This window comes from Budorcas taxicolor, chromosome 19, assembly GCF_023091745.1.
Source record: "Budorcas taxicolor isolate Tak-1 chromosome 19, Takin1.1, whole genome shotgun sequence".
Taxonomy (NCBI): domain Eukaryota; kingdom Metazoa; phylum Chordata; class Mammalia; order Artiodactyla; family Bovidae; genus Budorcas; species Budorcas taxicolor.
In genome coordinates, this window is record NC_068928.1 from 12,732,246 (window position 1) to 12,746,152 (window position 13,907).

Below are 13,907 nucleotides of genomic sequence, written 5' to 3' on the forward strand. Positions count from 1 at the left end.
ACCCTTTTAGAGGGGCCTGAGCTCCAAGACCTCAGCCTCCAGGAACTTGGAGCCTGGAACCTGGGCTTATGGGGTTGGGACCAGAGCTTCAAAAGAATTATAGACTCTAGATACCACATAAACAACCCTTTGTAGCACTGCAGATCACAAATCTTTTTACAGTCACCTCTCTGCCTTGCAATAGCTCAGGAAAGTAGGGACATCTACTCTAACAGACGAGGGAGCTCAGATAGGGTAGCCAGTCTCTCCAAGTCACACAGCCAGCAAGGGGTCTGAGCTAAGACTTGAAGGGCTGCTTGGGGATGTAGCAGATTCATCCCTACAGACTATGACAGTGGAGCGGGGCCCTTGTAGTAAGGAGATCCTGAGGGCTGATGGATCAACGCAAAGGGGTTAGGGTTAGGATTAGGGGGTGAGGGTGACTTATGACCCCAAGACAGCACCGCACATGTGGAGTGGGAAGCCTGGTAAAGCTGGACAGTGCTTGGAAGAGGAGCAGGGCTCCCAATAAAATATGACTTTGTCTATTCCTAAAGCCCAAGGTGGCATTCAAGCCCTTTTCTGGACCAGGATCTCCACCTTTGGGCCAGAGGTCACTCATCTGTTCCCTGGCCAATCAGTTCTACCCAGGGATTCTCCCTCCTGCCTTCACTCTAAGCCTTAAGCTCCCAGAGACAGTGGCTGCTAATCCCTGGGTGTTCCCAGCCCAGTGTCTGGGAAGCACTGGGCCCACAGTTAGAGCTCAATAAACATTTGTCACTGGCCAAGGCTTGTCTTCCTTTCCTGTGAGAAAAATGGCTGGGAAGAGCACCTGTGTGTCACGTGGTCTAGCTGAGTCTGGTTTGGCCAGTGTGTGGACTTCTCATTTGCTGTCCTTAGTCACTCAGTCATGCCTGACTTTTTGCCATGCCATGGACTGTGGCCCGCCAGGCTCCTCTGTCCATGGGGATTCTCCAGGCCAGAATACTGGGGTGGGTACCCTTTCCCTTCTTCAGGGGATCTTCCCAACCCAGGGATGGAACCCAGGTCTCCCCCATTGTGGGCGGATTCTTTTGCAGCTGAGCCACCAGGGAAGCCCAAATGAGATGTGTGGGGAGAACCCAATACCCATGCAATACTGAGAAAGTCCAAGGCAGAAGATAAGGGCATTTAGCCCCACCTATTCTCTTTAGGTATATGCAGGGCAACAGAGCCGGAGAATGACAATGACTTGCTGAAAGTCACATAGCCGCGTAGGGACAGGCACAGGGCTATATAACAAGTTCTTCCACGACGTGACCTAATCAGGGAGTGAAAGTCGCTCAGTTGTGTCCGACTCTGCGATCCCATGGACTATATACAGTCCATGAAATTCTCCAGGCCAGAATACTGGAGTGGGTAGCCGTTCCCTTCTCCAGGGGATCGTCCCAACCCAGGGATCGAACCCAGGTCTCCCTCATTGCGGGCGGATTGTTTACCAACTGAGCCTCAAGCCTAATCAGGGAGTATCCCTGACAATGGGCTCTGGATGCGTATCGAGTGCATCGACTTTCTACTTCTCAGGCCTGGAACGATGAGTGGGATCAATCGATTGCTTTTGACGACCAGTAAGTGCTGCGCGCTGATTGGTCCTGGTTGAGGAAACGGAAGAAAGGGCGTGCACGTGGGGCTCCGCGGCGTGGGGCTGGCACGTAGACGGGGGGCGCGTCCCGGGAGAGACCATGGCGTCGCTCAGCTGCGGTACCGCCGTCTGCGTTGTCTGTTTGGAGAAACCCAAATACCGCTGCCCCGCCTGCCGCGTGCCCTAGTGAGTGCCGGGGGTCGCTGGGAAGGGGGCGGGCGGCGGGGCGGCGGGGCGGCGGGAGGCTCCGCGCCGCCCTTGGGACTGACGCAGCCTGTGGCTTTGTTTTTGCAGCTGCTCCTTGCCCTGCTTCCGGAAGCACAAAGGTAAGGCCCCCTTCTTCGTGGACCGCAGCGCCCTCATGCCTCTGCGGTCTCGGGAACGTGAATCCCGGGGCCCGGCTATCAGCCTGTCAGCCTTGCAGCGCCCGACCCTGGGGACCGCCTCCCACCTACCGTGGGCAGACGGATACCTCTTCTTGCGAATGCGCCTCCACTTTACGGACAATAAAAAACCTTTCCTCTGCTCCACTTTCCTTTCTGCGTGCCATCTTTTCTTTTTTTTTTTTTTTAAACAGTCTTTGGTTTTTGCCCCAAAAGCCTCTCCTAGCTGTACCTTCCTCTTAGTTTTCAGCTCCGCGTTCTTTGGCAGAAGCTGCTCTGGCTGAGGTTAACGACGTTTTCTTTCTTTTAAGTGATATCTTGATAGAAACGGGGAGGTAACACCAGTTTACTGTGAGGAACAGCGTCCCTGGCTCTCACTGTTACCAAGTCTACATTTTATGTCTTTTTCTATCGGCGCCTCTTCTCAGTCTTCAAGGACCCTTTCCCACGCCCTCTTTCTCTCAGTGACTTTTCTGCTAAGAGTTCCTCACTGGTGGTTTACCTGTAGTTTTATCCCCTCCAGTCTCTGATTTTACAGCTGTTTGTTTCGCGCACCACCGTCCCCGCTCCAGCTTTTTTAATTTTTTAATCCTAATGTCTTTGGAGCACTTTGAAAAAAAATTTTTTTCAGCTCAAGATAGGAACGAAGTAGAACTGCTTTGCTGGAATAGTTTGGGAGCTGTGTCTGGAATGCTTCTGTCTGGTCCTACAGCCCTGTGAGGCCCCTGCCAAGACCCGGTAGCGCAATCTGGGTAATTTTTCTGATACACAGGTTTGCGCAGTTCACTCCTGTGTTGAGAGTCTTCCCTGGTGGCTCAGATGGTAAAGCGTCTGCCTGCAATGCGGGAGACCCCGGTTCGATCCCTGGGCTGGGAAGATCTCCTGGAGAAGGAAATGGTAACCCACTCCAGTACTCTTGCCTGGAGAATCCCACGGGCGGAGAAGCCTGGTAGGCTACAGTCCATGGGGTTGCAAAGAGTCAGACACAACTGAGCGACTTCACTTTCACTTTCTCCTGTGTTGAAAACTCCAGTTTCTCCGTTAGTGTGTTTTTTTGAGGGGCGAGGGGAACGCTGCGTTGGTTCTTGTTTGCTGCTAAGGGACTTTGTCTAGTTGCGGTGTGGGGGCCGGGTGGGAGGGTGGTCCTTCTCTTTAGTTACAGTGCTTGGGCTTATCATGCAGTCGCTTCTCTTGTTGCAGAGCACTGGCTCTAGGGTACATGGGCTCAGTAGTTGTGGCCCACAGGCTTCATTGCCCTATGGCACGTGGCATCTTCTCCGACCAGGGATTGAACTGGTGTGGAAGCACTGGACCACAGGGAAACTCTGCTTGCTTTGTTCTTATTAAAAAAAAACTTTTTTAATTGAAGTATAGTTGATTTACAGTGTTTCAGGTATACAGCAAAGTGATTCGGTGATCTGTATCCTTTTTTGGTTCTTTCTCATTATAAGTTATTACAAGGTAATGAATATAGTTCCCTATGATATACTTTCCTTGGTGGTTCAGTGGTAAAGAGTCTGCCTGCCAGTGCAGGAGACACGGGTTAATTCCTTGAGTTGGGAAGATCTGCTGGAGAAGGACATGGCAACCCACTCCAGTATTCTTGCCTGGGACATCCCATGGACAGAGAAGCCTGGAGGGCTACAATCCATGGGGTCACAAGAGTCAGCTACCACTTAGCAACTAAATGAAATAATAATATATTTTAGGCCCATGTTGTTTATCTATTTTGTACATGGTAGTGTGTTTCTGTTAATCCCATATTCCTAATTTATCCTTCATCCCTTCTCCTTTGGACCCATAAATTTGTTTTCTGTGTCTGAAGTCTGTTTCTGTTTTGCAAGTAAATTCATTTGTATCATTTTTTTAGATTCGATATAAGTGATATTAGGATTATTTGTCTTTCTCTGACTGACTTCATTAGGTATCATAATCTCTGGGTCCATGTATGTTGCTGCAGATGGCATCATTTCATTTTTATGGCTGCGTAGTATTCTGCCATATATGTATACACCACGTCTTCCTTATTCATCTCTCTGTTGATGGACATTTAGGTTCCTTCCATGTCTTGGCTATTGTAAATAGTGCTGCTATGAACATTGGGGTGCATTTATCTTTTCAGATTTGAGGTTTTATTTTTTCTGGATATATGCCCAGGAGTAGGATTGAGGGCTGTGGTAAACTATTTTTAATTTTTTAGAGAATCTTCGTACCATTTTCCATAGTGGCTATACCAACTTACATTCCTACCAACTGTGTAGGAGGGTTTCCTTTTTTTTTTTTTTGAAGGAGTTCCTTTTTTCCACACTCAGCAGCATTTATTATTTGTAGATTCTTTTTTTTTTGGCTTACTGAATTATTATAAGGTGAACACCACCCAGGTCAGGAAAATAAAACTTGGACTTCCTGGTGGTTCAGTGGATAAGAACCTGCCTGTGAATGCAGGGGACACAGGTTCTACCCCTCGGAGCTTCTAAGCCCGTGCACCGCAACTACTGAGCCCACATTCTAGAACCTCTGCTCTGCAACAAGAGAAGCCACTGCAGTGAGAAGCCTGTGCATTGAAAGAGCAGCCCCTGTCTGTTGCAACTAGAGAAAGTCTGTGTGTAGCAATAAAGACCCGGTGCAACCAAAATAAAATAAAAATAAATTATATATTTTTTAAAATATTTAAAAAACTGCCTGTCAGTGCAGGGCCAGTGTGTTCCATCCGTGGTCTCTGAAATTTCCATATGCCTCGGGGCAGCTAAGCCCGCATGCCACAGCTACTGAAGCCTGTTCCCCTAGAACCTGTGCTTTGCAGCAGGAGAGTAGCCCCCACTTGGTGCAAGGAGAGATAAGCCCTTGGAGCAAGAAAGACCCAGCACATCCAAAAATAAAAAAAATTTAAAAAGAAAATAGAACTTTGCCATCCACTCCAGAAACCCCTCCACATGCCCTGTCCTGACCCACTGTTCTCACTTCCTGTAAATGACCACTCTGTTGAACTTTATAGCAATCACGTCTTTGCTTTTTCAGTTTTATTATGCAAGTATGTATCCTGAAAGAGTATTGTTTCATCTTGTTCTTAGTTTCCTGACCAGGGATTGAACCTAACCTAACCAAGTCCCAACCACTGGACTGCCAGGGAATTCCCCCAAAATGTGATATTTCTTTTAAGTCTTTCTTAATTTGTAAATTGCTCCTCCATCCTCTGTTGTTACCTTTTTTAAAAAACAATTTCTCTGTGGAAGAATTCAAGCCATTTGACTTGCAGAGTTCCCCACAGTCTGGGTTTTGCAGACTGCAAACTCGCTGCGGTTAGGCATACTCCTCAGTCCTCTATTTCTTACAAATTGACAGATTAGAGACTGGATCAGAGCTCAGGGTCAGTCTCTGGCAAAACTACAGGTGGTCTTAGGCACAGCTATAGATGGTGCATAGTGTCTGGTGATCTTTCTTTTTTTTAATTGAAGTATAGGTGATTTACAGTGTTACTAGTCTCTGTACAGCAGTGACTCAGTTATGTACATACATAGCATTCTTTTTTCTTTATATTCTTTTCTATTGTGATTTATCATAGGATACTGACTGTAGTTGCCTGTGCTGTATAGTAGGACCTTCTTGTTCATCCATTCTCCTAATATTTTGCATCTGCTAACCCAAACCTCCTGCTTCATCCCTCCCCCAGTTCCCTCCCCCTCGGCAGCTACCAGTCTGTTCTCTGTCCAGGAGTGTGCTGCAGTTTCATAGGCTCATTTGTGTCATTTTAGATTCCACATTAAGGTGCTGTGGGATGAGACAGACTGGCGTCTTGCAGGCGGCTTCCTCCTCTTGTGCCCCATCCTCCTGCCACGCCTGCTTTGCCTATCCGCTGCCAGTTGCTTGTCACCATGTCCTTGCACCTGGCTCGACTTGCTCAAGGGTCCGCTCCAGCCACGGGCCTTTCCTGCTGCCCGGAATGCGCTGGCAGCACCTCCCCCTCATCTCCCCACCCTCTTGGGTGACTCGGATCCAACTCACCTTACCTCGTCCATCTCTCTGTCCTCTATGAGGCGGAACCCCTCCCAGGTGGGCCTGGTGAGTTTCATGTGTGGACTCCCGGTGGCGCGTGGAACCTGCACATTCAGTATCTGAAACCGCTGAGAACACAGTTTGCGGCTAATTAAAGTCAGTGTGTTACTGCATTGTGGTGAAGTCTCTGGGATCAGGCAGGACAGGGAGGATGGCGACGGGCCCTAGGGGAGCGTGAGGCGGGCTTCCTCAGCCCTTCTGCCGGGCCCAGGTTTCTCCTGCCCCTTGACGGGATCTCTCACTTCCACTCCTTCATCCCCCACCCAGTCCCTTGCCCCCTACATAGGCTTCCCCCTAGATGCTGGATGCTGGCTTGGGGGAGTGCTGCAGCCTTGTCACTCAAACGGAGGTGACCTACACCTGAGATTTGTGTCTTTTCAGAGCAGTGCAAGCCTGCAGCTGGTCCTGTCGAGAAAAAAATAAGATCAGCTCTTACTGCAGTAACTCAAAAGCCTGTGGAAAATGAAGGTGGGTTGGTTGACTGCAAACACACAAACCGAGAAAAGGCTTTCAAATAGAATATGTGGAAAGAGGAGAAGAGACTCATGGACTGGGGCCAGGAGGCAGGTTCACCAGGGAGCAGCAGCTTCCTCAGCCCTGTGCACTGTGGGGCACACGTCATCACGGGTGGCGAGGTGGGGCCGCCTGAAGATGCAGGAGAAGGACGGGGGGCGGTGGGGGGAAAGGCCGCAGCCGTGGTTTGGGGTGAGCGGTGGACCCTGGTGGCAGGAGCCGCCTCTAGTCATGGCTTTGGGTCTCCCTCTCTGGGCCTGGCGGGGGTTCACCTGACCTGGACCCATGTGGCGTGCGGCCTTTGGCCTCGCTGCTCCTGGCGGCCCTCAGAGCCTGCAGCACGAGTGTCCTTCCCATCCATCTAGCCTTTTTAAAAATATATATATATATTTTTTTTCTGGTATTGGACCTTGGTTGCCGTGTGCTGGCTTTCTCTAGCTGCAGAGGGCAGCACAGGCTCTAGGGTGAGCGGGCTGCAGTGGGACGGCGCTCGGGTTCCAGAGCGCAGGCTCCATAGTTGTGGCGCAGCATACAGGATCTTCCGGGCCCAGGAATTGAACCTGTGTTCCTTGCATTGCAAGGCAGATTCTTAACCCCTGGGCCACCAGGCAAGCCCCACGTACCCTTTCTTTAATGCCTCCTGTGCCCCGTGCATCATGCTGGGCTCTGAAGACGGCCCCTCCCGGTGCCACTGAAAAGGTATTGAGCAGTCAGAGCCAGGGGATGGCCTGCTTCTGCCCTTTGAAAAACCTCCTTGTTGCGTTCAGAAGTTTCCACCCATGCCGAAAACACAGGGAAGTCCTGTCCGTGGGGTTTTACAGACAGGGCTGGAGCCATAGTGAGCAGAGGTAGGCTGGGAAGAATTGGAAAATAAGGCCCTAAGCCCAAACATAGTTCAAGTGTGTGAACACTAGGAGGCATTTGTTAAAGTCACCAGCTCTTCACTTTCCTAAACTAAAGCGTGTTAGTGTAGTCACAGATTCCTCAGAAGTGGTTGTTTTGTCTGTACCCACTTGCTTTCTCTCTATTCTTGTCGTGTGTGTGCACACACATTTTTTATTTACTGGAGTTGTCAAAGTCTGGCACCTAGGTTTCCTTTGTGGTCACTTAAACAGGTGACTGTTTATGTTCCTTAGATGATGATGACGACTCTGTGGCTGATTTTCTCAATAGTGATGAGGAAGAGGACCGAGTGTCTTTGCAGAATTTAAAGAATTTAGGTAAGTCTGCAGGTAAGACAGTTTTTAAGCTAAGTCTGTGCAGGTAAAATAACTTTTTCTTAGGTGAATGGCATTAAGATATTTACAGAGGTCTAATAAAGAAAAAGATTCGGACAGCATTTAACTTGGAAGCCACCTGATGTGCTGACCTCACCTTATGTGAGCATGCATGCTCAGTCATACCCGACTCTCTGCAACCCCCTGAACTGTAGCCCACCAGGCTCCTCTGTCCATGGACTTTTCCAGGCCAGAATACTGGAGTGGGTCGCCATTCCCTTCTCCAGGGGATCTTCCTGACCCAGGGATCAAACCCACACCTCGTGTGTCTCCTGCGTTGGCAGGTGGATTCTCTACCACTATCGCCACCTGGGAAGCCCCACCTCATGTGAAATGCTGGGTCGGGGGTGCAGCGTGCTTCGTGTTGATTACGTTTGGAACATGTGGCTTTCAGCCGTCTCTGCCTGCACCCACTTGAGCTCAGCTTGGCGCTCTTCGCTGTTCATTTTAAGGGGAGTCTGCAGCACTGAGGAGCTTACTGCTCAACCCGCACCTCAGACGGCTGATGGTCGACCTCGATCAGGCGGGCGACAAGGCCGAGCTCATGCGAGCCTGCATGCGGGAGCCCTTGTTTGTGGAGTTTGCTGACTGCTGCCTGCGCATCGTGGAGCCGCCTCAGCGCGAGGGTCCTTAGGGTGGATTGCTGTGTTGCCTGCTCCTGCTGGGAGGCCGCCACGTGGGGGGCCCTGCCCAGGGGTGGCGCTGCCAGGACTCGGCGGCTGACGTCAGGTGGGCCCCCAGACCCCTTCCAGCACTGCAGGCCGGGGCGCAGGCAGGCGGAGGTACTTACGGTGGCAGACCCATATGGAGAGAGAACTCGATGTTCAAATGGTAGTTTTTAAGTGTTTTATTTTTGGTACAATTAAGACATAAATATTTACTGAGTTTCCACACCCATTTGAGTAAAAACTTGCTCAGTGTTTCTAAATAAAATTTCGGTGTGGTGTTTCTTTGGTATATTGCATTGATCATTCTTGATTTACAATCTAGTTGTTTGACATTAAATTAATCACATATTTAAATAGTAAGGTTTTGTTCCTTTTAAAGGAACTCAAGGCAAAGTTTCCCCAGCCACAATTCTAGAGCTGATATCAACTGACTTTGCCTGTGGGGCTGGAAGAGTGGGGTGCCCGCTGCAGTGATGGCCAGCACCGCTGAGTTGGATCCGTGAAGGTAGTGAAGGCCCTGATGTTTCCTAATCCTGGTTTGGTCACTGTCAACCCTGACACCCATCAGGGTGTGGAGGCAGGGGGTGCGTAGCCTGCCGCCCCAGGCCACTGGTGCAGCCGCTGGCCCGCCTGCCTGCGGAGCCACGGCTCCCTGAGTGCGCTCGGAGTCGTTGTGGGAGTCGTCTGGCAGCCGGGTGTTGATTACATGTCTCTGGCGAGGCCGCTGGCAGGAAAAGGCCTTGTGGAAACAAAGGCATAGGGGATGGCCCAGCTGGGTGAGGCTGGGAGGGGAGAAGAGGTCACACGTGGCCCGGCCTGTGTCTTTCCAGCAGGATCTGATTAAAGCCAGTAACACTGTCGGGCGAGGGTCCAGGGCAGGTGTCAGCGTAGCGCAGTGGAGACTTTCTGCAGTGGAACCTGATTGAGCCCTGGGGAGAGAGATGCAGCTCAGCCCCAGCTCCCAGGAGGTCGAAGGGACCTCTTGGAGTGAAGGCTAGGAGTGCAGGGAGGTAGGGACACCGAAGGACCTGCTGGAGTCACAGCAGTGGCAGACTGACTGAGTGTGGTTTTCCTCCTTACTCTAAAATGGTAGCAAAGTCCAAAACGGTATTAAAGACGAACTGTCACATCCACCTAGCGTGAGATAGATGAGGAAACGCTAGGAGGGAGCGCTCTCCTGCCAAGAATATCATCTGTCCCAGTCTTGGGACTGCTTAAAGCTGGAAGGTCAAAGAGCTGTACTTCTGTTTACCCTCTGGCGGGCCTGAGTGTTGTCATGGCGGTTTTATCCAGATTATGTCCTATAGGAATTCCTCCGGTAGGAAATGCAGTGTTTCCTTCCTTCTGCCTTGTGTCACTTGATCCTTGTAAAAGGCAGGTATTAGCCCTTGTCTGTGCTCGCTGCCTCTTTCCCTGGCGGCTGCCCACAATATAAAACCCTGAACCACTGACTCATGTGCTTCTCAGGAATAAGATAAACCAAGGGATAAAAGTGAGGGGAAAGTGTGTGTTAGTCTCGCTAGGTTGTGTCCGACTGTTGGCCACCCCATGGACTGTAGCCCGCCAGGCTCCTCTGTCCCTGGGATTTTCTAGGCGAGAATAGTGGAGTGGGGCGCCAGTTCCTCCTCCAGGGGATCCCAACCCAGGGAACGAGCCTGGGTCTCCTGTATTGCAGGCGGATTCTTTACCATCAGAGCCGCCAGGGAAGCCCAAGTAGGGGGAAGCGTGGTGCTAAATCCAGCGCCACTGGAGGGAAAAGCTGCTGTTACCACGACCCATTTTTTTGGAAGTAGGACTAATTTAAAGATGACTCAGAAGAGATGCTACAACACTTGGAGGCAGCTTTTCAACAGTGAAAGGGCTTTGGAAAACCCTAACTGTAATGATGGGAACGACGCGACTGCTGCCAGCTGGGATGCGCAGGGTTCGGAGGCCTTCATCTCAGCCTCAGTCCTGCTCCTGCTGCGACCCCTGGCTCTGCCCCCAACCTCGCACCCCACAGTCAGAATGCCAGCCCCATCACATGGCCCACCTGAGGCAGCGCTCGGATGGACAGGACTCCAGCTTGTTCTTGGGCCGTCTGGATGGCGCAGCTCCTGGGGCTGCCCACAGGGAGTTGGAGGCAGGCGAAGACCACCAGCTTCCTCTGAAAGCCATGAACACCCACCGCTGCGTTGGCCAGGGCCAGTCCCAGGGGCCAGAGGCGGGTTATTGCGCCCTGGAGCCCGGTCTGAGCCAGGGGCAGTGGGCTGGAGCTCGGAGAGCAGGGAGCTTGAGATGAGTGTTTTTCTTCCACACCATCCAGTTCTTCAGAAGCAAGGAAGGCCATTCTGATCTTAAAAAAGAACACCACATCACAGCTTTCTCTTAATGGAAAACAAACCAAAAGGCTCTTTGGTGATTCACCCTTAACAAGGTGAACTGAAGGGCACCTGGCTGGATGCGGCACAAGCCTGTACCCACGGCGGCTGTGCTGAGGCTTCACATTCTTTTACCCCTTTGGGGTGTGCTCAGAGCAGGGGGCCTGAAGAAATGGCTTGTCTGTTTATAACACACCCGACAGGAATCTGGGTTCACTGTGACAAGGGGCATAAAACGTGTGGCCTTCCTATGAACAGAAACCCAACACGTGTCCCCCTGACCTCCACGTGGCTGCTGGGCAGGGCCAGTACTGGAAGGAAAGCCGCAGCACGTAGTGGGGGAGCTTGCCACCTGGAGCCTGTCTAGTCCACGCCTGGGTGGGCCAGGAGTGGTCTCATAAAGGGTCTGAACCTCTCATTTCAAGGAGAAAGAACAAGATTCCACCTGTATTGGAAAGGCAAAACTGTGGAGACAATAAAAAGATCAGTGGTTGTCAGGAGTTTGCAGAGAGGAACATACAGAGTACAGAAGTCTTCATGAGCAGTGGAAGTACTTTGAGCGACATTATGGATCTATGTGGTCATACTTTTGTCCAAACCCACAGAGTATGGAACTGCTCTGCCCATTGGAGTGAGCCCTGAGGTGTCCTGGGGATGTGCTGATTATGTGTCAGCGCAGTCACCCTTGGTCTAAAAAGAAAAAGAGTAGAGGTACCATTCTGTTGATAATGGCTGTTCATGTGAGGGGAGGCCATATGTGGGGAATTTCTGTACATTCCTGTCAAGTTTTATTGTAAACCTAAAACTGCTTTAAAAAAAGAAAAAGATCTCCAAAAAAAATTTAACACTCAGGTAGACACTTTTGGCAAAACTTTTGTTTCACTTTTATGTATGTATACATATTATATATGTGTGTGTGTGTGTTGGATTGTGATATAAAATGTATTTTTTTTAGATCAAAGAAGCCTGCAGGCCACTGTGGTTAATTATGCTGGCAAATAAAAGCATAAATTAACCTAAAAAAAAAAATCCGCCTTTTTGAGATCTAATTGATATACTGTAAAATTCATGCTTTTAAAGTGTACGGCTGTGTGAGTTTTAGTGTATTCCCGGAGTGACTTGTACCCGTCACAGCTGTCCTGCCGCATGGCTGGCGTGGTGCCCACATCACTCCTGAGGCCCTGCGGTCACCTGCCCCGCGGGCAGGGCCAGTCCCCAGCCTGGGCCCATCACTGGCCGCCCTGACCTCCAGCTCAGCACTTACCCTCCACTCCCGCCACGCACGCTTGATGACTGTGGCAGCCGCGTGCAGCCGCTGGACGTGCTTCCGAGTCAGCCAGGAACGGACGGCTGAGGGGTTTGTCCGGAAACAGGAAACGAGAGTTAACATGCCAGTTAGAGCTCTTGGTAAACCAGGCTACACCAGCGCCAGAGCTGCCGTAAACGTGGGAATGAACGGCGGCAGCTGCGTGAGGTCAGGGACTGAGTCAACGGGACGTGGACCTGGCTCTGAAAAAGTGCTCAGACCTGCAAGCAGATGCCTACAGCCAAGGGGAAGCTGCCACCTCCCACCCTGGGCAGCGCCCAGGGAGCACGAGGGGTCTCAACTGTCTGCACCTTTTAAAACGACCTCTATTTTTGGAAGCCCTCATTTGAATTTGCTCGCTCGCCTTATGAATCCGTGATGGATGCCACCACACACCCACACCTGGTGAAGGTCATAGCTACTGGATGGGAGACGGATCATGGGGCAATTTTAATTTTCTCCTTTTGAAATATGCATTTTCTGGTTTCTTGGTACAGTCACTCAGAAAAGGGGCTATTTGGTAAAGACATAGGAAAGTCACTTGTTATCAACCCAGGTAGTTTTGCAGCACCCTTCATGTTTTTCAGGCCTACACACACACACCCCTTAGGAAGGTGGCATCACCTTGCTGTGTAAGCGCATCATGCAGGTTTAAGCATCAGATTGGAAGTGGGGTTCCCATGAAACTAAAAATATTCTTCAAGAACACTTCTTAGCTGGATCACAAGGATGGGTCCATAGCCATGCCTCCACCAGCATCATATATTTGGGTTGTTTCTAGTATTTTTGCTTTTCAAAGTGAGGCTGTGTCATGGTTCATACACTGCTTCCCTGTTTCATCAGATCTTACTGGTTTTTACCTTCTTAAGCGCAACAAGCCCGGGAACCCAGGTGATGATGGGAGTTGGCGTCAAGGGGAATAATACATGACAAACATAGCTAGCTGGGACTGGGGGAGGGGGATTCAAGGCGACTGCTGAGCCTCTGCCACCTATGGAGCACCCTTAGTTGGGGTGGGACGTGGTCTGCACTGAACTGGTGGTGCTCTGGGTGAGCTGGACAGGGAATTGGAGGCCCAGCACACCATGGGGTCACACAGTTAACATCTAGAGGCTGGGACACAGGCCGCTTTGGTCTGTGGGGACTCTAGGAGCAGCGTCTCAAGGGAAACAGGTATCCTGTGGGGTCATGTGCAGCTGCAGAGATGGCCGCCCCTGGGCCCACCTGCTGGCCGTGAGTGCGGGCTGTGTGCCCCGGGCCCCCCTCCTACCTGCCTGGATGAGCACAGCTGCCCGCCTCCGCCTGGCCTGCGTGCGGCACCGGTGTCTCCTCCAGCCACGCTGGATGTGGCGGGCACACTGCTCCAGCACCTGGGCACGCCCGCGCTCCAGGAGCTCCAGCTGGGGGAAGGGCGTCCGCTGAGGTCCTCAGCCTCCTGCGCTCCCTGTCCTCCACCCGGGCCCGTGGCTGCCAGCTCCTCACCCCAGGCCCGCTTACCGTGGAGTCGGTCATGAACACCTTGGTCCTGCCGCAGTGCAGCGGGGCTGGCAGTGCGTGGAGGATCTCCTGGAGGAGGCCCTGCAGCGTGGCCGGCTCGGTGCACGGAGGGTGCTCTGAGGATGGAGACAGGGCCCGTCAGCGTGTCACCATCCCCTCAGCGTCCCCCTGACGCGCCACTGGCTTCCTTCCCGCTGCACCTGCTTCCTTTTGGGGAGGAGGCCGGAGGGGGCCTCGTCTCATTGTACCC

The 13,907-nt window shown here is 51.6% G+C and overlaps 2 protein-coding genes and 1 non-coding gene across 4 annotated transcripts in view; 2 read left to right on the top strand and 1 right to left on the bottom strand.

Annotated features, from left to right (window-relative positions):
* The first annotated feature begins 1,634 nt into the window (after positions 1–1,634).
* Positions 1,635–8,777, top strand: ZNHIT3 (zinc finger HIT-type containing 3). The gene is made up of 5 exons (XM_052657949.1): positions 1,635–1,786; positions 1,895–1,926; positions 6,418–6,504; positions 7,686–7,769; positions 8,279–8,777. Exons 1-5 carry the CDS (start codon positions 1,701–1,703, stop codon positions 8,458–8,460), a joined length of 471 nt encoding a protein of 156 aa, XP_052513909.1. The 5' UTR covers positions 1,635–1,700; the 3' UTR covers positions 8,461–8,777.
* MYO19 (myosin XIX) overlaps positions 8,666–13,907 on the bottom strand; it is a 33,815-nt gene continuing 28,573 nt past the window's right edge. The window contains exons 22-26 of one of the 2 annotated variants that reach the window (XM_052657947.1): positions 13,658–13,773; positions 13,431–13,560; positions 12,119–12,204; positions 10,527–10,829; positions 8,666–9,233 (exon numbers count right to left, since the gene is read on the bottom strand). In XM_052657947.1, the coding sequence (XP_052513907.1) occupies positions 8,868–9,233; positions 10,527–10,829; positions 12,119–12,204; positions 13,431–13,560; positions 13,658–13,773 (1,001 nt within the window). In that variant the 3' untranslated portion in view covers positions 8,666–8,867. Of the gene's footprint in view, positions 9,424–10,526; positions 10,830–12,118; positions 12,205–13,430; positions 13,561–13,657; positions 13,774–13,907 lie in introns of both variants that reach the window. The other variant, XM_052657948.1, reaches the window with a different exon arrangement.
* On the top strand, positions 10,996–11,125 carry LOC128065757 (small nucleolar RNA SNORA11). The gene has a single exon (XR_008201134.1). It is a non-coding gene; the product is annotated as a small nucleolar RNA SNORA11 (small nucleolar RNA).